This window comes from Leptodactylus fuscus, chromosome 1 (genome assembly GCF_031893055.1).
Source record: "Leptodactylus fuscus isolate aLepFus1 chromosome 1, aLepFus1.hap2, whole genome shotgun sequence".
NCBI lineage: Eukaryota > Metazoa > Chordata > Amphibia > Anura > Leptodactylidae > Leptodactylus > Leptodactylus fuscus.
The window spans coordinates 296,569,501-296,595,296 of record NC_134265.1 but is presented as its reverse complement, the minus strand read 5'-3'; the positions used below and the strand labels follow the sequence as shown (position 1 = coordinate 296,595,296).

General features: G+C 39.2%; 1 protein-coding gene across 1 annotated transcript in view; it reads right to left on the bottom strand.

Annotated features, from left to right (window-relative positions):
- GALNTL6 (polypeptide N-acetylgalactosaminyltransferase like 6) overlaps positions 1-25,796 on the bottom strand; it is a 1,127,066-nt gene that overhangs the window by 192,153 nt on the left and 909,117 nt on the right. The window contains exons 5-6 of the mRNA XM_075258272.1: positions 15,228-15,413; positions 7,543-7,726 (exon numbers count right to left, since the gene is read on the bottom strand). Coding sequence (XP_075114373.1) covers positions 7,543-7,726; positions 15,228-15,413 — 370 coding nt within the window. The remainder of the gene's footprint in view (positions 1-7,542; positions 7,727-15,227; positions 15,414-25,796) is intronic.

Sequence of the window (25,796 nt, the reverse complement as noted above, 5' to 3'; positions counted from 1 at the left end):
TTCTCTAAAGAGGAAAGATTAGTTAAAAACTTGATCTCCATAAACATCCCTAGTATGAAAGATAATCTAGAAGCTTCTATTTTAACCTACATTACTTCCAGCTGCAAGTCATTTATTTGCATAAGCCACTTGTTAATGAAGATTGTAATGAAATTTCACAGATATATGTCAGCATCTTAAAGGAAATCAACTCGAGTCACATTCACAGTATTTTTTAACACATTAGCTTCTCTGCGTTAATAATCTTTGTAGTTAAACATGAAAAATAAATTACATAACACGTCTCCTATGTGAACTGTAGCTACTATTTATAGCGTGAACATCTGAAAACAAGGAAATATATATAAAAAAGAAAAAAAATAGATTGTATTGGAGAACACATTTATAAAGTGATTCACTGTCAAGTTTCTCATGATTAACATGTGTATTTCATATACATGAAGATTAACACTTTGGTAAGCAATGCTTGACATCGAGTCTTTTACCCATATGGTTTATTTTCCTGGGTAAAAAAATCATTTGTACCTGCAGTATCACAACAGGCCCATTTTCTGAATTGCCGTAATGATTGTTTTCCTGCTTTCCTTTTTTCCAATGAGGATATTGTTTAGTTCAGATTCTATCTAGCATTGTGCTCTACTTAAGCCTCCAAATGAATGCACATAAAGTCTTTTCCTTTCCCTGTTTGTCTTCCCCTAAGTAAGGAGAGTGAGAATCGATAGAGTATTGACATAGTCTAGTGGCATACCTTAGGCAGCAGGTGACCCGTGTTCTCTGTTCTTGTCATTACAATCTTGTGCTCCACTATGCAAGGGTTTAAGTATCTAGTTTACTTGCTTAACATTAACGCTATCTGTGTGGCTACTTCAACCTTAGGCACCTTATTGTTCCGATTGCTTCTGTTCTGTGTTAGGTAGCAGACCCAAAGAACGTTGAATAATGGCTTTTGTTTGGGAAGATGTAATCAGCTGTAAAATTTTATTTGCTTTTACTGATTTGTAGCAAGTGAAAAATTAATGTTATTTATTCCTAGAAAAAGAATTAACAAATGCTACTAGGCTGGTGACTGATGCTATTTATAAGATTAATGATGCTTTCTAAATGACTTTGTAACAAAGCTACAATTAAATGTATTATATTCTAAAAGTAAATATAACCATATAATAGCCTATGTCTAAGCCAGACCTGCCATAGTAGCCTAATATCATAATAATATAATAGTATAGATGGGCAAACCTTTCTTCTTCCTTTCAGACAGTTCAGACCAAAAATTAAATTTATTCTAAATTGACTGTGCCGAAAGTTATACCTGTATATGACATTCTCAGGGCTCCAAGGACTTTGTCTAACGCAATTCTTAGGGTGCGTTCACACGATGTAAAATGGAGCACAATCTGGCATGTATACACAGCAGATTGCACACTCAAAAAGATCCCATTGATTTCAATAGGAGTTACGAGCGTATACGCTGCGTTATTTTGCGCCCGTGATTTTGTGGCCGCGCTGTATACGCTCCTAACTCCCATTGAAATGAATGGGAGCATTTTGAGCGTGTCATCTGCCAACACGTGTATGCGTGACAGATTGCGCTCCACGTTACATCGTGTGAATGCACCCCAACTCGAAAAGTGATAGCTACAGATATGGCTAGGGGCAAACAAATGGTAGCCAGTGGTAACAGACAACCTATTTAAAAACATGCTGTACTGTTTTACATTTTTTACATTATTTTAAATAAAAAATAGTCCAAAAATTTGGGGCAGATGCTTGTGGCTAAGGCCCCACGGGATGACCCGCAGCAAAAAAGCGTGGTTCTTCCCGCAGCGCTTTAAACAGAAAGTTTGCACTTTTCCTCCATGGACTTTCTGTTACAATTATACCTATGGGGAAAGCGCCAGCGTTTCCGTAGGTATAATTGACATGCTGCCAGTGCAGTTTTGGAAATTGCAGCATGTCCGCACCATACTTTTTACAGTCAAATCACGGGATGGACGTTTCCGTCCTGTGGCGCCACCCTGTGAGAGATTATTCATATATGATGTTGTAGGAAGAAACAAAGTCTTTTCTAAACACACCAAATATTATCCCTTCTGGTTTTGGTGCCTGGCAAGGAAAAAACTATTCAAATTTTACTGTGTCACGTTTATGAAAAATGAACTTGGAGATAGTGTACAGTTTGTACATTCACTGACTTTTTTTGCTGTAAGGAGAAAATTGAACTAAAGTTTACTTTTTGGAAAGTAAATCACAATGGAATAAGTAGTGTTTGCATATAGCTTCACTAAGTTTTGCTGTTAGGCAAGAATAAAAAATAATCAATTTATGCCAGATATGTACTTAAAGAGTGCTGTATGGAATGACTAAATTGCTTATTGTTGGTCTTGGACACAATACAGACTGAATGTAAATGATTTGATAACTGTGATTGATAGATGCAGCAGCTGCGGTAGAGTAACAGTGGAGCCCATTACTACACTGACATCCATAGACGGAGCTGCCAATTGTGGCTGGTTGAACACTGTGACAGTAACTTAGTAACAGTCTCCTATCTCTCTCTTGTCAATTAAATCCAAGCATTCTTCTCTGCTCCTAGCACTATACTCTCACAGAATCCCCACACTCTATTATCTGTGTATTATTTCCTATATCTGACTGAGATGCTCCTGTCTAGTCTCTCTTCACAAAATGGACGCCATCTCTTTTTGTCAGGGCTTTTCATAATGCTTGTGAGTTATCAGTGACTTCAGACCACTTATAATTGTCCGCTGTCATAAGGACTGCTTGCAAGACATTACGAGAAAGCTGTCTGATCCTCAAGAGTATGTGCATTTTTGTTCTCTGTTCTCTCGACAATTTCACGTGTCAGTCATCATTTTAGCTTGTTCACATGAATTGAACAAAAGTTGGACTTTCCAAAATCCAATCTTTTTGAAGAATTTGTGCAGACCTCTGTTCATTATGAACTGGTTCACTCATTTCTAATTCAGAGAGCCCTCAATGCAGCCAGGTTGTCTCCTAAATATCTTCCAGAGCAACATTATTGTATCAAGAGTGTCCTGACTTCCCAAAATGTAGCATTCCCCCAATCACCCACTGCTTTTATCGCTGTTATAAGAGCGGGGTCGATCGGAGGAAAGTTTTTTTTAAGTAAAACACTAAAGGGACATAGCGGAACATGCAGGGACCTGCGTGGGACCGCAGGACGGGAATATAAAAGCGGGACTTTCCCGCTAAATGTGGGACGGGAGCTATGAATATAAAACATTGCAAACTCTGTTGTCTGTGTCTTAAAAACTTATCCAGAAATCAAGCTATCCTATACTGTTACAAACTAGATAGGGGAAGGAGTAATTTAATTAATTAGTTTCAATACACATCACTATTCAGACCACATACATAATACTGTGCACAATTTTGGACACATGTATATAGAAAAGATATGGTTAAACTAGAGCGGGTGCAGAGGAGGTTGACCAAGGTCATTAATGAGATTGATGGATTCGAGTACACAAGCAGGTTATCAAACTTGGGGTTATTAAAGAGGTTGTCTGGGGAAAAATATTTCTAAAATAAGCTGGGGAGGTGAAAAAATAAATCATACTCACCTGTCCTCTGTGCACCAGTGCCCTCCCAGCACGGTCTTCTCAAAATGAAACTGTTCACTGGCTGTGATGTTCCAGATCCCTTCCACTGCACTGAAGCTGCTGATTTGCCTCAGCATCACATGACTATTGAAGCCAATCAGCAGCCTCAGGAAGAGACCCCGAGACATCACAGGTAGTGATGTCACTTGCCCTTCGCTGAGGCAGCTGATTGGCCTCAGTGGTCACATAGTTGGAGACTTCTGCTGCAAGGCAAATACGGAGAAGACCACAGTGAGAGGTACTGGGGCACAGGGGAGAGGCGAGTATGATTTTATTTTTTTCACCTCCCCTGGCTGATTTAATTTTTTTTTTTCTGGACAACCCTTTTAAGATTGGAGGAAAGATGACCGGATGACCCACTGCAATGAACAAATATATGAATAGATAGTGTAGACATGTTTCAAATAATCTCTTTACTCCTAGGACTTGATAGGGAAATTAATACATTCATACTGTATATATTTCCTATATGTGTATACATTCTTTCAATAATACTTAAGCTTGTAGAATGCATCTCTCCAGGTCAGCCTGACCCATCTTCCATATTAATCAGAATATGTACAGACAGAATGCTGCACCCCATAATAAACCAGATCATAATAAAGTCATAAACTTCTATTAATACAGTTCAAATAAAATTAATAGTAGTTAGTCATTGGGACTTTGGCTTGTCACGTAACACAATGATTTCAGCTAACATTACTTCATGTGGTGTGATGGGAATTTACCTTTTTGGGAAATTGTCATTGGATATTAAAATTGCTTGTTCATATATGTAAGCCATCTTTAATGGGTATAAAAGGTGTGATGTATGCAATAAAGGTATGCTTCTACCCAGGTTCAATGTGTCTCTGTGTTGAACGCATTATTGACTCGAGTCTCTATCTTTAAATTTGACTATCATCCAATATACTTAAGTAGTCCCATTGAGACCACCCCTGACAGACTATAACCATGACTGGGGGAAATCTATGTGTAGAGGGAAAAAAGTCATCCTAGATGACTAGAGGAAGGCTCATTTACATTAAGAGCAATGAGACTATGGAACTCACCTCCATAGGATGCTCTGATGGTTGAGTGGACTTGAAGACTTTCCTAAACATAAAAATATCACAAGCTAGAATTTTGGGATAGGATGTTGATTCTGGGATTTATTCTTATTGCTGTATTTGGAGCCAGGTATGGCAGTAGGGCAATTGGCATATTGTTTTTTCACCTTGCTTTAGAATCATTGATTGGATATGACATACTTGAGTTTTTATCCAACCTCATCAATTATGTTACTTATCTCTAGGTTAATTATCTCTTAGGTGAGGGATTGTCTTAGAGATATACGCATAAACCAACACTCAAAAGTTTCCCAATTAGGCAGCGATATTTACAAAGGAATTACAGCATAGATAGAGAATTTACAGCTTATCGGATGCACCACCGATCCTCCACCACCATCTATAGTTAGTGCATCTTTATAAATCTATCTATCTATCTATCTATCTATCTATCTATCTATCTATCTATAAATTGTATATAATTTGGTGACTATGCTCATAAATTATTCATGCAATGATAGAGTATAAAGCTACATTCTTCCTCTGTAAGTAAATGAGTAAGAAGTTTGCTCATATTCTTACCACAGCGAAGTAAAATAAAAAGCAGCTTGCTTTACAGAGATTTGCCATTTGCAGTAAAGTGCTGGGTAATTGAAATAAACAAGGTCAGGATGAGGATTAATGGATTTTGTGAAAGTCGTCTTGATGTGCTTCTTACTCCAAATCTCCAACATGGCACAATAACATAAACTGCATCATCTGGAGTAATTCATTAACAGTGTGTCATTTAGAAAGTTGCCAGAAAGACTACCTCATATACTAAACTTAATTTTGCTTGACTATTGCTTTGATGTATCTTATGTTAATGTTAAATAGAGTAGCATGCCTACTAAAATAGGGAAGTTTTAGATTATATAAAGTTGATTAAAAACAAGCCATATACACCACAGCAGAATTAAAGAGGACCTTTCACGTCCTTGGGCAACTGTAGTGTAATATACAGCTAGAAAGCCGATGGTGCACTGAATTCAGCGCACTATCGGCTTTCCCGTTCTGTGCCCCCACTGAAGAGCTATCGGTACCGTTACCGTAGCTCTTCAGTGTCAGAAGTCAAAAAAAGGGACAGACACCGAGCATCCTTATAGTGTAGTATTGATAGAGGGGACGTTCCTTAACGACCAGCAATGACACTGCGTGGTGAGGATTGCCTCCCCTACTCCTGATAGTACTCGTCCATAGAGTAGTACTGAGGGGGGCGTTCCTCACCCCTCAGCGACATCGCTGGGCTGTAAGGAACGCTTCCTCTTACAGTACAGTGCAATGGACACTACAGTGAGGAGAGGCATTCCTGAAAAACTGTCAGAAACACCATTCTGGCACTGAAGAGCTACATTAACTGCACTGATAGCTCTTCAGCGGTCCACTTGGGGACCCCATGAACAGAATACCAAATGCATTAAAAAGTGGTGAGCAATGAAAGCACATGGACCCCATAGACTATAATGGGGTCCATGTGTTTTCCTCATGGTGTCCGCATGGAACATAGTAGTGCTTGAAGTACTTTTCTCTCCGCATGATTCGTGCGGACACCAGGTGGAAAACACGTGGAACCCATTATAGTCCATGGGCTTTCATTGCTCACCGCTTTTTAATACATTCGGTATTCCATTCAGCAAGTCCCAAAGTGGACTCCTCTAATGAAATACCGAATGCAGATGTGAACCAGGCCTTACATTACATACTTATGGCAGCTCCACAAAGAGCAGGGATCTCTACTGCAGTTTAAAAGCTACATAACTTTTGGGATGGGAAATACCATAATAAACATTCAGGGTAGATAAATGGACATTGTGGATACATGGAATTTATTTCAGTTGACACATGGTTATGATGTGAATTCTACAAGTATTCTATATAGCCCTGATGGTACTGTGGTTCAGAAGCCTCGTGCAGTTTAAAGACCTACTGTATGTGAGTGGCTTCGACACCTTAATACCACACCCAAGTGGTGTTAGCACTATCCATACATATTATCTAACACAAGCGATCAGTTATAGATTGATTATTCTTGAAGGGTTTCCCATTGATGACTGTAGTTTGCACATAAGCAGCAGATAAAGGGAGTCTCCAGGACTTACTCTTTGATGCCCTATTAGAACATCATGCTGTCTTCCATCTGTCCTGTTCTTCCTAACATACTGAACATTTGGTAGGTTGACAAAAAGTAGAGAACAGATGAAAGAGAATATGACCACTGGATTAAACTAAACAAGGATAGTTTCCAACCTATAGATATGGATCTGCATAGTTCTGAATAGATGTGGTTTACATTAAAAACATTTATAATGAAGACCACAAAATTTTCATATCTGAAGATTCTCAATTTTTCATTTTATATGTATTGGGGAACAAAAATCAAAAACTCATGTATTGAATCCAGCACATAGATTAACATCCACCTTATAATAAAATGTAAGAATACCTAAAACTGACATGAACATTTACAAATATATACATAGAAAGGGTTCAGCATACATTATATAAAGTATTGACATGCACTGCCATACAATAACCTACGACATAATTCTATACCAAATATGAAGGAATATTTAGTAAGATGTATTAGATGACCTATGTGATATGCTGTATACAGGTAATGTAATGGAGCTAGGTGTATTGTAGTCCAATGAGTTGTAGTCATACGCCGCATTATCTCTCATGTATTAACAGGGTCAGCTCTGCAATACTACATGTATAGAAATGACATATCAGCCATAGTGTACAGTAAATGTAGCTTTTTGTCTTTTTACCCTGGATATATTGTACTTTTTTAGCGATGTCTTACTTACTCAAATGGCTCACTGGGATCTGTTCTTTGTAGCTCCAGGGGGATTGGGATTCGTTTGTAGTACATTTCCCAGTCAAACGCTCCTCTCATGGCATCTCCTGCTTGAGCTTCATATCCAAAGTGATTGTGGTCAATGACATCTATCATGGGACACACAATTGTTTTGTGGTTCAGAGCAATCTGATCTGTAAAATGAAAAGCACAAAATACAGGGAGACGTGTTTAATCCACTCATCCATCTTATTCAAGAAATCTGACTCAGGCACATCTCTCAGGGGTGAAAGACATATTTTAGTTTTTCCCTTTTACCTACTGTGGCTCCCTCAAAGCATTTTACTTTCTACAGCAGCGTTTCGCTGCTATCTAATATGGGCTCCATAGAGCTGGACAGTGATTAGAGACAATTAGACTTTTTTTTTAGGGGAATTGCATCCCAGTGAGATCTGCAAAAGCCAAGCCATCTATATTTCTGTCATTCAGCCTCTGCAAGCTGTCCTCAATCTGTCACTTGGAGAGATGAGCACCACTGTCTAAAGACTCTAGAAACAGCACTTGAAGGAAGCTGTGCTGAGGAATTATCGGACCGGGTTCATGTTTGAGTGTTCATTTCCAGCAAACATGTTATGCATCAGAATGCACCTGCCTATGCCACATACTGTTAGATTCAATTCTTCCCCACAGAAAATATCCCTTGTTATTTAGGATTGTTCCCTGCTTCAGATACATGTATTTGTAGCCATCTACAGCATCAGAGTTTTAAAAAGTAAATACCATTCATTTACAATGTATTTTCATCCAACTGCTTTAAGAAAAAGAATTTGTTACAGTGTTAAGAAAAGAAAATAGACTGAAGTTTCTAGGGCCCACCAGAGGAACTTGTTGCAGGGACTCACTCAACTAATTCCTGGTAATAGCCTACACCATGGCTCCTTCACTGAAATCTGCATATGTACTGATCACCCGCCAACCAGCACTGCACATTACTGGGTATATTCCCTATATCATTATACAGTATTGTGCATGCCCCCATAGCTCCATAGTTCTGTATGGGGAATGACACGGCCATGGAGCACTCAACACTCATTAATTAATTTAGTGATGGAGCTGTGACAAAGGCATAGCACAAAAGGCTACCATCACAAATTTTGGGACTCCAAACTGTCAAGATTTCTTGCCTCCCCTCATCCCTAATGTATCTTACAGTTTCCTGTCCTGTGGTTTCCACAAAGTGTACTTTCTGTGCTCCCCAGACAGTATAAACCCCTCTCCAGCCCCTAACAGTATAATGCTCCACATGGTATAATATGCTCCACAAAGCCCCCACACAGTCTAATGCTCCACAGTGGCCCCAAAGAGTATAAAATTCTCCTGAGAGCCCCCAGTATAGATATCTGAAGTGGCCCCTCACAATATAATGCTCCACAGTGGTCCCATACTGTATAATAAGCCTCTATGAGGCCCCACAGTGTAATCCGCTACATTGGCCCCACACAGTATACTATAATCCTCAGAGTCTCCCCACAAGTATAATGCTCTACCACGGGCCCATACCACATAATATACTCCCCAGAACCCCATACAGTATAATTCTCCACCATGGCCCCACACAGTATAAAATGCTCCTTAAGGATCCACATGGCATAAATCCTCTGCGAGGTTTTGGAAATCACAGCTTAGCAATTACGGAAAGGCTGCTGATTTCCCTATATTTATAATTGAAACAGAAATTCTGCAGAGGAAAACTCTGCGGACTTTCTGTGAAAAGCACTGTGAGAAAAACTGTGTTGCGTTTCTGCCACAGATTTTCCCGAAACAGCCTTCTATGTGGGGCCTTAACCTAAAATGGCTCCAAAGCTCATCTACCGCAAAAAAGACAATAGGTTAGGTGGGGACTCAATTGCATTTAGTCAGAAACTACAAGTAGTGCCTCAGGTTAAGTATGAATACTGTCCTTCTATAGCTCAGGAGGCTGTAGATTGGTTAATCTCAATATCTATTTCTAAATCCTTTCTTCTTGTAGATGTTGAAAATATACTTATCTCAGTCAACTGTGGCCTGTTGTACACCGTTAGGGTATATTCACACTGCAGAGACAGCGTGTGGTCTTACTAAGGCTTGGTTCACACTAGCACTTGGTTTCTGCTTGGGGATTCTGTTCCACTCTGCTTTAAAAATGTGGAAAGAAAAAATCCTGCAGGCACTTTTTTTTGTCTGCTAGCGGTTTTGTGCTACTTGTGGAAAAAATATATGACCCGCCCTCTTTTGCCACGGATTCTGACACGGAGGCGTGACACCTCCCTCCCGACTAGGCCCATTCATTTGGGCCTAATCCGGAGTGGAATGTTGTGAATGGATTCCAGTGCACTGCATGGCATCCAGTCACGGCTAGCCATTTTTTGGACTGGATTCTGAGGCGGTCTCAGAGTCTGGGTCAAAATCTGGCCCAAAAAACCCTGTGTGAACCAGCCTTACAGTCCTAGTTTTGATCTACTTTTTACAGACTAACTTTTAAAAGAAATTGCCCTAATTTTCAATGTGCTGTATCTGTGAAAAATGAACAGCATCCAAACGTTGTTCACCAAACCATAAATGTTAAAGGGAGACCAAGACCACCAATATCACTTCTAATCCACTTATATGCTGCTGTAGGGGTGGTTAATGATGTAGTGAGCACTGCCAAAGTGCAATATTGCTACTGATAAAATACTTTTTTGATCCAAATGGGACAGCGACTGATAATGTCTGTAAAGCGCTGTGGAATATTATGGCGCTATATAAGTAAGGGCTCGTTCACATCTGCGTCGCCCTCTCCGTACTTAGGTTTCCGTTTCCTGCCTAAAACACAGGCAGGATACGGAAACCTGCAGGAGTCTCTCTCACCCATTCATTTGAATGGGTGAGAGAGATGTTCGGACGTGCGCAGCGGTGAGCGTTTTAGGCTCTCCGCCGCGAAACCGGGTTTTATAATCCGGACACAGAGTCGGACATGCAGTACTCTGTGTCCGGATAAAAAAAATCCGGTTTCGCGGCGGAGAGCCTAAAACGCTCACCGCCGCGCACGGCCGGACCCAGTCTATGGTTTCCATCTTCTGGCATGCAGAAGACAGAAACCATAGAACGGAGACCCCAAACGCAGATGTGAACCCAGCGTAAGCAAATAAATAAAAAAAATTACTGCAAATGGTTTGTTCTGTGACTGGACATAGCTGGGACTGATGGAGTATGCCCTGGATGCCCTAAAAATCTATTTGCATACAGATTAAAAGCAGCAAGATTGTATTTTACACAAAAAAAGTATATTCATTATGCTTGTAACAGTCTCTGCAACACCATGCAAATGGTTTAGAAGATTTGGGAATGATAGTATCCCTTTAATGGGCATTCCCTTGTTCAAGAAACAGTATAAAAGAGAGAATGTTTATTTAAAATCAATAGGATCGTGGGCTGTCTGTAGCGATCTGAGATGGCATATTAAATATATATATAGGCAACAATGGCTGGCACAGTGTCAAGGAGGTAATAGAATGGCGTAAACATTCCATATGTTCTGAAAAAGGATTGGAAGAATTATTGTAGCTATGTTTAATTTTCAAATTTAAAGTAAAGTAATATTTTGAAAACATTTCTTTGAATATTTTGGGCATACTAAGTGGATTTCCACGTGGTGGAAAATGAAGAGGAATTTTTCTTCATTTTCCATTGCCAGCATTTTTGCTGTGGTCTAGCCACAATGGGATGCCGATGCAATGCATCAACATTTTGTTGCGGCATCCTGCTACTAATTAGACCCAGATGAATGGGACTATTCAGCAGGGACCTTCGAGCCATGGACTCTGTGGCTGAATCAGTCGTGGTGTCCATGGCAAGATCAAGGAGGGCGCTTCTTTTTTCTGTGTCCTCCTGCAATTTCTGTCTCATGTTGAAAACAATGGGAGGCGGCTTCCGGGAGGAATCTACTTCGGATTTAGAGGCAAAATCCACCACCAACTCCGCAGCAAATTTCTCCGTGTGAACACAGCCTAAGGTTGCGATCCGTGTTGGAGTCTGTTCAGCGCAGAATCCGTCTTAAAATAGTTCTGTAGACCTGACTTTTTTGGCTAGTGATGTGAGGAAGAAAGCAGCTACCCAGCAGATTCCATTATAGTCAATAGGCTACCTCAGGATCGTTTTTGGTCCATTATTAGACAAATCCTGTTTATTGTTTTTATTTCTACGGCAGTCAAGAAGAATGCATTAAATATCGTAATTATGAATGTATCTGGACTTAAGGGGGAACATATAATGGGGGTGATCTCTATGGAATGTAGGCGTTGCATGGGACTGACCGGGCTCACTGTATCTAGTCCACAGAAGGGGACACCTGATCTGCACATTAACCCTCCCATGTCTGTGTTAGCTAGGCAGTAACAGTATATATTTACTTTGCAATTAGTGCTATGTTAGCCATGAGCACTAACATAGGAAACAGAGTGAAAAAGGGCTGACAGTACTGGATCATAGACAACTAAACTAGTGTCTAGCCCCACTTCAGGAGTACTCTTTGCATCTCATAGGCGATAGCATATCCCTCTGACTAAGTTTCTTCTAAGGGTATTGAATTAATCACAAGGGGGATGATGGGATTAGATTTTAATGAATCAATAAAAGTTACATTTTAGTAAGGGTTAATTTAGTGTATTTTATTAGTTTCCTTACACCCTGTGTTTTTTGTGTTGTGAATGTATCCTATGAATTATAATAAGAGAGTTATATCTAGAATGTGTCAGTCCAAAGAGATTAATAATTACATTTATTGTCCAATGATTGATGTTATTGTATACATGTTACTGTATTTTTATATCCTCGAATATCAGATATATCCAAATATTAAGCAGTAATATGTTTAAGTTTATCTGAATTTCAACTTCTAAACTAAAGTCTGTTTCTCACTCCACATTACTGCTCTGAATATTCAGTAAATGATTTCATTCTGAAGACTCTTTTGGATTCCTCGCAAATACAATTATTGTCACTCAGCATTTCTATAACCACTATTATATTCCAGCACTTGAACATATAAAATGATATTTATTTAAATAATATGGATTGATGTCTTTCATAAAAGAATACTTCTTGTTCACATTTCATTTTTTATCTCTAACAAATAGGTCTTTTTCCAGACTACAGATTTTTTTTCGTCCTGCCCTTTGTGCATAGAAAATGTGACTTACAATTCAGCGCAGTGGTCAATATTCTATTATCTATTGTGAAGCCAGTTGTTATAGGCTTTATCTCTTGGTCTAGACTATGTTATCAGCAAAGGCTAGTTTGACTAAAAAAAAAATAAGGAAAAATAACTAATATAAATACATTTCATAGCAACATTAATTTTATGCATATTCTTAGAATCCAATCTGAAGAAATAAATAGAAGTTTCAGTTCTCAGATTATTATTCACATTTTTATATAAATGATACATTTTGAACAGTATTCTGCACAGATTCCACCTATTTGTATGTGTTAGATGGAAGCAGTCATATAAATGGAAGCATTCATTTGTGTGTATTGGAAAAAGTGGCTCAGGGAATTCAGAATGTATGATAGTTTTTCCCAGCTTCATATTTTTTTACGCTATGTTCACATCTGTACAACACATGAAACAACAGACAAAAACGGAATTGAGATACACAAACAATACACAATTAAATCATGGGTCATGTGTCTATACTATAGGCAAGATATTCTTGCTGGAATATGTTAAAGAGGTCCTTTCATGTTCTGAGGCGTATGCGGTTTTATATACCACTAGAAAGCTGACAGTGCTCTTTCCCGTTATGTGCCCCGGGGCTGGAGATATTGGTGTCATGAAAGAATCAGGGATCACTTGATAGGGATATAGTAGTCTTTATGTATTACTGTTGGTGTTGCAAAATCACATTAAGGGTTCGTTCACATCTGCACCCGGTCTCCGTTCTGCAGGTTTCCGTTTCCTGCACAAAAAAGAGGAAGGAGACAGAAACCTGCAGGACTCTTTCATACCCATTCATTTAAATGGGTTTGAAAGATGTCTGGCCGTGAGCGGCGGTGAGCGTTTTATGCTGTCCACCGTGAAACCATTTTAAAAAAAATCGGACACAGAGTCAGAGTCCGGATTAAAAAAACAGTTTTGCGGCAGACAGCATAAAATGCTCACCACCGCTTACAGCCGAACCGATCTGACAGGTTTCCGTCTTCTGCATGCAGAAGACGGAAACCACAGAACGGACTGCCAAACGCTAGTGTGAACCTACCATAAGACTGACTCCCCACGTTGCATAAATGGGAAATATATAGAACGAGTTTACACTTCTAGCTTTTGCTCAATCCACTCCTGGCTTTGAGCGACAAAAACATGGTAAAATTTGCAACAATAAAATCTGCAACGTGGGGCCTCAACCTAAACCAGTGTTTTGACCTTTAATCCTTTTGGTAAGCATGGTGTTAGTGAGATTTTATAAAGGGGTGTCTGTAAGTAGTTTTAAAAGGACCGTTGGTAACCTATATAAACATATTTATGTATATGGTTTTAGCAGCAGTATGACTAAGAGAGTAAACTGCTAATCTTAGGCATGCTGCTCCCACAAGTGCCCCAAACACTTAAGTGTTATCATCTTTCAGCTGTAAGCTGCTCTTCAATCCGTCACCTCTAGCCTAAGTGACAGCGTAGCTTTCAACTGGGAGATCACTACAGCCATCATTAAAGAGCAGAGGGAAGAGGTTGTGGAGCAGCTTACTGCAAAGATCTGAGAACACTTCAACATTAAGAACTGCCTTTGGAGGAAGGAAGAAGAAGTAAGGTGTACTGTCCTTCTGATCTATATAGTGATAGCAGCAGTTTTCTAGGGTCAAAACTGCTGACAGACTCCCTTTAAAATGATAATAGTTTTTAATCATATCTTTTCTATAACACTTTAAATCCTAATTAAACTTTCGAACATCTTTTGATTTTCTACCAGTATTTGTGCATTAATCATTAATACAATTTGTAATATAGTTTATTAATACCTGTCTGCTTTCTGTGAAATCCTGCATTTTTTTCTTTACTTTGCTTCTCTATTGAGCGCTGTACCCTGCTGTACACCGTGTATAGTGTATGGACTTGTCTGAGTAAGGAAAAGCAAATGAGGGTGAGGAGGCTCAATACAAACTGTTATATCTCAGGGGTTTAATAACGAAAAACTAACTTTTGGTGTCATCAAAAGAGGAGAATCACATCTCTCATATAACACTAACATTGGGATATTCATATCCCATATAAATATCTTATTTTTGACTGTATTTTCAACTAGTAACATCTCTGATAATAGTATAGGTAGAACCATAACCCTGGTGTCATATGAAAGAAGAGAATCTCTTTCATATGACACTAAAGGCAAGTTTCTACATTTTATAATGCCTGTGAATTTACCCTTACCCAAAATCATTTTCACTTCATTACAAACAAGCCCGTACACCATACACAGTGAGAAGCAGGGGAGAGCTTTCAATAGAGAAACAAGGGAAAGAATAAAGGAATGCAGGGTTTCACTGAAAGGAACCAATATTTGTTAATAAAGTATATTACAAGATGTATTAATGATACAAATACTGCCAGAAAATCAAAAGCTGTTCAAAAGTTTAATAACGCTCTTACTAGTATTTTTTAATACATTACTTAAATCCACTTACTCAGTAAAGGAGGGAGCCAGTTCACGTTGACTTCACAATGAGAGTCTAAAAAAGTTAAAACTTCTCCTTTAGCCATAGATGCTCCCAGTAACCTGGTGCGAATAAGCCCTTCCCGTTTCTTGGTGCGCACAATTCTGACCTTTGGATAATATGACATATATTCTTCTAGTTTTTCTTTTAGATGTTCTGTAAAACAAGTAAAAAAATAAAAAAAATTAGGTTTTATATGAAAAAAAGGATAATTCTATATATTCTATTTTGAAAGAAATGACTACAGAAATCTAGAGTCAAGTATCATAAATCCTTCTCCTGTGGTATATTAGGTAATATATGATAATCTGTCAGACATGCCCCCTATTGTGTCAGAAGATCACTAACCCATTAGTGCAAAATACCAGTAGGCCACCATAATGTCACATAAGGGAGGATACGGAGAAGATTGCCTATATAGAGAGGAGCTGCTCTGGTGATAATATGTTGACAGGTTATTCACTTTTGGCAACCTGTGACATGTGGCTCAGGAATGGAAGGGAGGAATCTGGTAAGTATTAGAGATGAGCGAACAGTAAAATATTCGATATTCGATATTCGTTTTGAATAGCCCCTCAATATTCTACTATTTGAATGAATATCGAACCCCATTATAGTCTATGGGGAAAAAATGCTTCGTTTTAGGGTAAGCCACACTTTGACTCAGGAGAGTCACCAAGTCCACTATGACACCCCAGGAAATAATACTAACACCCTGGAATGCAACTGGGACAGCAGGGGAAGCATGTCTGGGGGCATCTAAAATGCCCAAGTACCTGTATTAGGCCACTATCTCGTCAGGATCCTGTCAGCTTGCGATATGTGAGAGCTGACTTTTTCCCATAGGAATACATTGACCAGATTTGATTGGCCGAATGCCATACAGAGTACCGCATACGGCCAATCAATGCTGGTTCTGCCAGAGGAGGCGGAGTCTAAGATTGGTCCACAGCAGTCTCCATTGTGGTCCGATCTCAGATGTAGCAGTGTTGAGCGCACAGGTATAGCAGAGCTGGCCATGCGCTGAGCTCTGCTACACTCGAGATGTAGCAAAGTTGAGTGTGCGCTGTGCTCTACTACACCAGAGATGTAGCAGAGCTGAGTGTGCACTGACCTCTGCTACACCAGAGATGTAGCAGAGCTGTGTGTGTGCTGAGCTCTGCTACACCAGAGATGTAGTAGAGCTGAGTTCTGGAGGAGGCAGAGTCTAATATTGGTCCACAAGTCCGATCTCAGATGTAGCAGTGTTGAGCGCACAGCTATGCTACACCTGAGATGTAGCAAAGCTGAGTGTGTGCTGAGCTCTACTACACCCGAGATGTAACAGAACTGAGTTTGTGCTGAGCTCTGCTACACCTGAGATGTAGCAGAGCTGAGTGTGCGCTGAGCTCTGCTACACCAGACATGCATCTCTGGTGTAGCAGAGCTCAGCACACACTCAGCTCTGCTACATCTCTGGAGTAGCAGAGCTTAGCGCACAGCGTTTGCCTCGTGGTATTTGATTGTAATCGAATACCTCTAACGGCCTGATATTCGATCAAATACCAATTTGATCGAACGCCGTTTGCTCATCTCTATTAAGTTTCAGTGTTTTTTGTTTTATTTTAGTTTTCTAGCCCTCTTCTCCTTAATGCATTTAATGTTAATGATCCTAAACAACCCCTTTAATTCAGTTCATCCTGTTCTATAGTTTCCCAAAACCTACTCAGAGGCTTCCCATAGATCAGTTAGACTATGGGCAAAGTAGAAGCCACAGACAGCCAACCAGCCCTGTATTTTGTATATAAATACACATACATTACTATTAAAAACAATAATAGTGGTAGATAAAAAAGTCAAATAAACTATATATAGCTGATATCACTATATTCTTAACAACTCATATCAACCCACAGAATATAACTGTTGTTTCCATTACGCTGAACAATGAATGCTGTAGAAATAAAAAACAAAACAAAACGGAATGGATTTTGATTTTCACTAACCCACACCCAAAAAAAAAAAAAAAAAGAACAACATATTATAGTTAGGCTAAAGACTATAATCACATTGGCGGTGAACACGCATTATTTTGCACTGTAAGAGGATCAAAACAGTGGATACTAAAGTTCTTGCAAATAACAGATAATAATGGAACACTTTCCATTTCTTTCCTCCCTGACTGACGTCAATGATAAAATACAAACAGAAGGTCTTTTCCACTGGTTTTCTGTTTTTTTTTTTTTGTTTTTTTTTTAAGGCAGAAAAAAATAAAGCAACATGCAGCAATAATTTTTGCCAACAAAATAAAGGATAGTGATAATCTGTCATGAGAAAGATCCAACACTGTCATATTTGTTGGTCTTCTGCTCTTATGATAGAACAGGAAACTACAAATACTTACAGAAATATATACTGTATTTACACACATCTACTGCAGATATACCCACACAAGCGACCTACCCCTCATTCACATCTGCGTTTGGTAATCCGTATGGGGAGTCTGCATGGTGACTCCCCCCCCCCCCCCCAAATGGACTACTGAATGTATTTGCAAGCTCTGTGCAATGAAAGCACGCAAACACCATAGACTATAATGGGGTCCGTGTGCTTGCCGCGAGATCTCCGCACGACCCATGCGGTGAGGAAAGTAGATTATGAAGTACTTTCCTCTCCATATGTTCCCTGCTGTGATCTCATGGCAAGCACATGGACCCCATTATAGTCTACAGCGTCCTTGTGCTTTCACTGGCACACCGCTTGCAAATGCATTTGTTATTCCATTCGGGGGGGAGGGGGGTGTCCCCATGTGGACTCCCTCGAAAGAAATAGCAACGCAGATGTGGGGTTAGATTTCCTTAATAGTGGCTGAAAGAAAAGAACAATTTAGTTCTTTGTGAACGAGTACTTGGAGTTGGGGATCACCTTGTGGTACTTTGTGCTTAAGAAACTGTTCTTCGATGTTGTGACTGGATGATTTGCAAGTACACTGTGGTGCACCCAATACATGTCAATCTTCCACACTATATACTGTGTCTTCACACCTCACATCAATGGTTCCCCAGACTACCATCAACCACACAGGTGCATCTTCCTAATAACTCTGCCACCCTATGACCGGCAATAAGTTTTGATGCCAAAGCCACTGTGACCTGAGAAGGAGAGACCACAGTGCCATATCTACACTTCAAAAGCCGATAGCATTGCATATACATGCATTACACACACATCCATTATATATGCACATGCATAGACTTAGATTTAGCCCATAGAGGCATTGAACACATGGAAAAACATCACCTTCCTAACTAGGCATTGCAGATATTCTACCCCCTTACCTTTACTCCAAACTGTCTTGCTGATGCTAGGTTCACTCCTTTGCTTGGGTTTCCAATCGGGGAAATCACTTGGGGACCCCCAAAAGGAAACCTGTGGATCCCATAGACTATTATGGAGTCCACCGGTTTCTGCCCTAGAAGGGGGGAAATGGAGAGAGAAATATGCTGCTTGCAGTGCTTTTCTCTCCGCATTTATCAAGCAGAATGGGGAATGGTATGCCCCAGTGGAGAGCAGATGCAGGTGTGATCCTAGTCTTAGTCCAATAACAGGAGAGGAAGCTCTGTTGTGGCATTGCTACATAAATTTGAAAAGGGACTATGAGGAAGAGGGAGTTTTTAAAGAGACACAACCATTTCCATATTTATAGATAATTAAAAGTTAAAGATTTTTGCAAATATAAGTAATGAAAAATTCTGCAGGGTTTTAAAGATTTTCTGTAATCATCTTAGTGGTGACAGTCTGTTATCTTGATCGGATGCCAATGGATACGACCACAAATGCAGGCACGTTCTATGGTCTGGGACTCGTCAAAAACCCAGCCATGATGTCATTATAGTAGCTGGGGTATCAGGCAGGGACACTACATGTATCAAAAGATAACCCAGCCACAATGAAAACATCATGACTGATTTCACTAAACAACAACAACAAAAAACTTTCTGCGGATATCTTGGTATACAATAATCGATCTTAGTCAATTTGAACATGCTGATTTCAAATATTCAAACCGCTTTTCTGTATAACCCTCCATTCTTGAACTATCCACGATCTTAAATTTTATATTTCAATTATTTACTAGAGATGAGCGAACACTATTCGGAACAGCTGTTCTGAATAGCATGCTCCCATAGAAATGAATGGAAGCGGCCGGCACGCAGACTTTGCTGGTGGCCGGTCGCTTAACCCCCCACGTACGGGCTATGTCCATTCATTTCTATGGGAGCGTGCTATTCGAAACAGCTGTTTCGAATAGTGTTCGCTCATCTCTATTAATTACTTCAAAACATAAGAAATGTAATTTTTGCACAAAAACTTGTATTGTAAAAGTTATTGCTACGTGAATTTTAAATTAAAAACATGAACATGGCTATAGCTACTGAAATTATATATAACATAATAGTATGGTAAACAAAAACAAAAATAGTTTGAAGTCTAATATCTGGAAAATATGTGCAAAAATTTGTTAAACATGTTCATGGTTTAAATTTCTTGCTGTGCACTTCCGCTTACACTGATGAGTTGAAAAATCACGCTGAAGCGTCCAACAGTAATCTGCCAACATCGCTGCACTCCACCAACCCTGATAGCGTGACGTCATCACTGAAATGTCCTGCTGGTGGAAGCACTGGCCATGTTCCTCGCTGACTGTGTCTAGGTTTTCTAGAAAGGCTATTCCACACATACCTTTTGTATGTAAATTGCCTCCGTAGATTTTGAATAAGTCAATTTTTATTCATATGCTAATGAGCCTTCTCCGTGCACCACGGAAGTCTCTTCATGCACTGTCTCCTATATATATGGCACAGGCTGCTGCTGCTGACTCCACCCTGCTCTCATAAATAGTATACAGCAGGGAGAGGAGAGCTTCCTGTGCACTGAGAAGCTAATTAGCATATGAATAAAAACAGACTAATTCAAACACTATTGATGCAATTTACATATAGAAGGTATGAATGGATTAGCCTTTCTGTTTCCTGCACAAAACTGGGCAGGAGACGGAAACCTGCCAGCATCTTTTCAAACCCATTCATTTGAATGGGTTTGAAAGGTATCCGGCCGTAAGTGCCATACGCAGAGTTGGACATGCAGTACTCTGTGTCCGGTTTTACAAAAAACGGTTTCACCGCGGAGAGCATAAAACGCTCACTGGCTCCCACGGTCAGACTCGGCCAGAACGGACTGGTGTGAACCCAGCGTAAGAAACACTTAATGACATTTAAGATATCCACAGCGTGTTTTCCAGTGTTTTCTGAGGTTAGAAAGGTTCTGCATTCACGGTCATATCCAATGGCAACCAATCTAAACAACAAGTCTGTCACTACAAGATATTTAGTGAAAATCTTTAAATCTCTGCAAAATTTTTAATTATTTATATTTGCAAAAATGTTTCACTTTTAATTATCTACAAATGTATGAATGGTTTTGTTGGTGGGAATACCCCTTTAAGGAAGAAGAGATGAAATTTTGCACATGTCCTCTTCTGCGGAGAAGAGGACCTCTTTATCTGCAGTACAGCCATCTAAAGCCAAAGGCTCATTTACCTCCTGGTAGATGAGGTCCTGTCTGCTTGTTACACATCGCCACTGAGATCAGTGATTGACTGTGGTGGTCGCATGATGACATCATCACTTTTGGTTCTTGCCAGTGTTAGGGCACATTTACTAAATTTTTTTGTTTTTGTTTTTGTTTCTACCATGCTCTGTCCACTGTTCCCTCTAAACCGTGCACTTTAAAATTGAAACGGAAACCCTGCAATGAGTAGAGTTGTTATTGTATGGGTTAATATTCAGTAGTATATTGTTTTAACACCTTAGAGGGAACACTGATTCTGCCTCTGCGCCCTTTTTTAAACTAACAAGACAACCCCTTTAAGTTATTGTTAACCCCAGCACTTGGTGAATAGTCTAAAGTTAATCAGTCGTACACATATATGTCACAAACTAAATAAAATGAAAAATCAGCATGAGTAAATGTTTTATAGGGAGAAACAATTTGGCAAAATGTAACCTGTGATGACCACCAGCATGAATAAAATCAATGCTCTTTATTTTAAGCAATAAATGGAAAAAATCTTTTACTCTATATAAATACAAAGTTTCCCTCCTGTGGTAATTTTTATATTCTCCAAGTGAGAAACATATAATCTTTACATTTAGAACAATGCATCAAAAATACATCCACACACGATCCATATAATTGCATTAAAATGATATTTGAAAGGAAACGTTTATATTTCTCACCGAGATACCACTCATTTTTCTAAAATATATTTTGCTAGGTATAAAGTAATAAAATACTTTGCTGATGCTTGTAAGTCACTCATCATTACTTACAAGCACAGGTTTATTATTGTACTTGTAGTCTTTAGAAATAACTACATTGTATGTACTGTATAAGGTTAAAAAGAATCTTTCACCACCTCCACCAACTCAGGCTCTTAGACTCTGTTAATAGATAGCGCTCCACTGATTCCAGCACAGTTGGAATTTTCTCTCTCGCTTCCACCATTTCTGAGCAACAAGTACAGGTAGTTTTGGGACCTAAAGAGCTTCTGTAATGTCAGAAGGGCGGTGTCAGGCAGGGGGTGTGATTTAGAGCTCCAATCAGAGGCAGCCAGTATCAGAGCTCACAGCCCTTATCTGCTCCTGCCTAACACCGCCCTCCTGACATTACAGAGCTTGAATAGCATATCAGGTATCAAAACTAACAGCATTTATTGATCTTGCATGGTGGGGGCTACAGAAAAATTCCAGTGGTTCCAGAATGAGTATAACAGCAACACGAGTAAAAGAGTTGGACTTTTTGGAGCTGGTGCATGGTCCTCTTCAAGTAATTTCATGTTTGCTACATAGACAACCATGCTAACTACTAAGTTGCCATTGGCCACTCCATGGCTCAGTGTTTCCTACTGCTTCCTTGCTTCAATGTAGTCCTGGATTTGACATGTTTTAGCCTCATGTTTCTATGGATTTCCTCACAAACTTATAGGAAAATAAGTATGTGGTGTGTAAGTTGAGGCCTAATGACATTACATCTCAATGAAGAAAGAATATTTCTGGCACTCAATGGGAATTTTTCATATATTTATTTTAAGCATCCAGAGTTATACAAGTAGATGTTTCGGTCAATTTAGACCTTCCTCAGTACAACGGATGCAGGAAGAGTGAACACATGGTGATTAGGAAAAGGTCCAGACACTGTAATTATTGTTATTGCTTGTAATTATTAGCTAGCCATTAAAAAAGGTATCAACTACTGAAGACTCTGAAGTTTTTTGTTTTTTTATATTTCATACCCAATGGCTGACAAACTGTGATGTGTTTTCCTTTAAACAGCACCACTACTATATTCTCCATTTCCACCAAGAAGACATTATTTGCATGTTTCATTCCCAGAACTCTTAGCAAGACATGCATGGTCTACTCAGTCACTGTACACCTCATGGTGGCCTCACAGAGGAAACCTTTCCATCATAAGAGATAATACCCCTTCTGACCCACGGATGAAAGAAGTATCTCACATGTTGTCCTGTTTGGAACTGTCACAGGTATTGGCTAAGACCTGCTGAGGACTCCTACCCTGTGGATATGTCATCAGTATGAAAAACGATTGGGGGTAGAAAACACTTTTAACCAAATAATATCACACCTTTTATTTTACAGTGTTGCAAAAGATATCTTAAAGTATTCACTGAAGTATATTTAAAGGGACGCAAAAGCTTCTTAAATATATAAATACTTGATACCTTATGCTAAAGGTATCAACAGACAATCCACAGGGAAATGGTGAGACAATACAATGTGCACATTGATAATAGTATATAAACCGGCATGATATGGTTTTGCATTGCCTGAACAACTTACTCACTTCCTCTTCAGGCTGCTGGGAATGTTTACACAGCCTCCCTGTAAGGTGTGTGTGGGGGAGGGGGTGCCCAAAAACATCCTGCTGGCCCTGAACTTACTTGCTGGTGAACAGAATGCTTTCAAGCCCATCAAATTAAGAACTGTTTGTGAATGACTTGCATATTGATTCCTTAAGTGTGCAAAATCCTATAGTCTGTACTAATAACCTAGAAACTAAAGTGCACATAAATACAAAGAAAATAAACTTCTCTTCTGGTGATTGAGAGACCATGCTGCTAAGGGAAATCATTACATCCACACAAAGTATGCTTATATGACCGTGTATCAATATATAAATGAGGCTGATTAGATCTTTCTATTTTCCATTGATTTTCTAAAATGCATATCGCTCCGAACGTCAGACTTTGTAAATCAATTTATCATTAGTATTCCTGACTGTATCACAAAATGAATACAGTAAAATAATATTTTGGCATAATATTCAAACTAATCCTCTGAAAACTGAATGCACTTTTCAGTTATTTCATAAATGGACCTAGATATAAATCGGGAATAATCAGGATTGACCTAGGCCATCAAAGCAACAAAAGACTGTGCCCTTTTTCTCAAAAATGATTCCCCCCCCCCATTTGAAGTTGACCAGGAAGCCACACAAACACTTGCCAATAGAGATTTATCATGAGTTCATTCCCAAATATTGTATTAGCCTATTGTAAAATTTTACTGTATAAGCCTGGTTCACATCTGCATTCGGTATTCCACATGCGGACTCCCTGAATGGAATACCGAATGGATTGACAAGCCGTGAGCTTATGAAAGCACACAGACACCATAGACTATAATGGGGTCCGTGTGTTTTCTGCACGGTCATGCGGAGAGGAAAGTAGTTCATGAAGTACTTTTCTCTTTGCATGTTCCATGCAGATACAGCACAGAAAACACACGGACCCCATTATAGTCTATGGGGTCCGTTCGCTTTCAAAAGCGCACGGCTTGTCAATGCATTTAGTATTCTATTCGGGGGATCCCCAAGCAGACTCCCCGAATGGAATACCGAACACAGATGTGACCCAGGCCTAGGTGTTCTTACTTGGATCATACATAATTGGGGTGACTTTGCTTATTTTCCACTTCTACAATCTACTTTCTAGTTTATTCCTATGTGTACAGAATTCAGTAAAAAAAAAAAGTGGTGCAGATCTTAAATTTGGATAAAAAGGCATTACCGTGTGGTCAGGATTCATTTTAATGCATAATCGAGCACTGCACTTTTTCTCAGTAAGTCTTTATTTCTTAACTTTAATATGAAGTATTGTCCTTCACTCTCAATTTAGGAGGAAATTCTCTAAAGGAAATTATAATATGACATGCAAAATATCAAGTGGAATGGGACACAATGGCCTTTAAATCTCTCCGAGACAACACGTTGAAGTCATTTATTACCATTGAATCCTACCCAGGCCAGCTCTGTGTGACTATAAAACATTAGACTATGATGGCTACATTTATAATCTACAATATTACATAAATTTTACTTGCAGCAGGGCAGACCTTAGAGAGTTGTCAGTATTTAAATTTTACACCAAGCAATAAATGGAGCACCTTAGATATAGAAAAGTCAGCAATCCTGTCACTAGGAATAAGAGACTGCCCAATTTGTGATTCAGAAACAAAATATATTATTGGTTCCTTCACACTGTAGATTAGATCAGGCTGTAAATCAGAAATCTGATCTGTGCCAAGCACCTAACTGGGCAGGAGTTGGCGCAGGATGTGACAAACAAGACTTGTGGAGAAGTGCACATAGCCTAAATGCTGTCAGTGTTGTTGTGATTAAGGGCGCCGCGCTTTTCTCTTTCTGTGATACCCCATAAAACATCCTTTTATTGCAATTATTAATATAGCTCTCTACATCTTTGTTCATGTTTGAATAGTTATTTTCTCAGAAAGACATGTAAGATGCCAAAGCATTTTAGTCATAAAGGTATCAGCGGCATTGCTCAAAATGATAGAACACTCTTCTACATCTATTTTGTAAGAAATAAAGCATAAAAATTGCTGTTTACCAAAAGTTCTATAACTCATAGATATCAGGTAAGACAAATCTTTTATTCTACCGTCTTCATTTCATCATTGGTATTCTTACAAATTTTATCTTCTTCACAACAGAGAGATTTAACACTTTAACATATTAAGTAAAATCTATTTGCAGAAAAAGAATAATTCTATTTTTCTAGTAAACATTGCCAAAAGGTACGTACAGTGGCTACATATACAATATATAAGGTGCCGAAATAAATGGCATACACATTACCAAAACAGAAGCCAAGACACTGCAGATGTTTAGTAATATCCTTGTTACCATTACAATTGAATGACTATTACCTTAGGACGGGTTCACACCTGTACTCGTTGTCCAGTTTCTGTAATCTGGCTGATTTCTGTCTTCTGCCCCGAGAAACTAGACAGGGGATGGAAACCCGGTGGTTAGTTTTCAAACCCATTCACTTGAATGAGTTTGCAAAGGTGACTACCTGTGTGCGTCTTCTGCCTTTCTGCGGGGAAACCGTTTTTTTTTAGCCGGACCCAAAGTCGGACATACAGGACTTTGTGTTCGGTTAAAAAAAAAAAACGG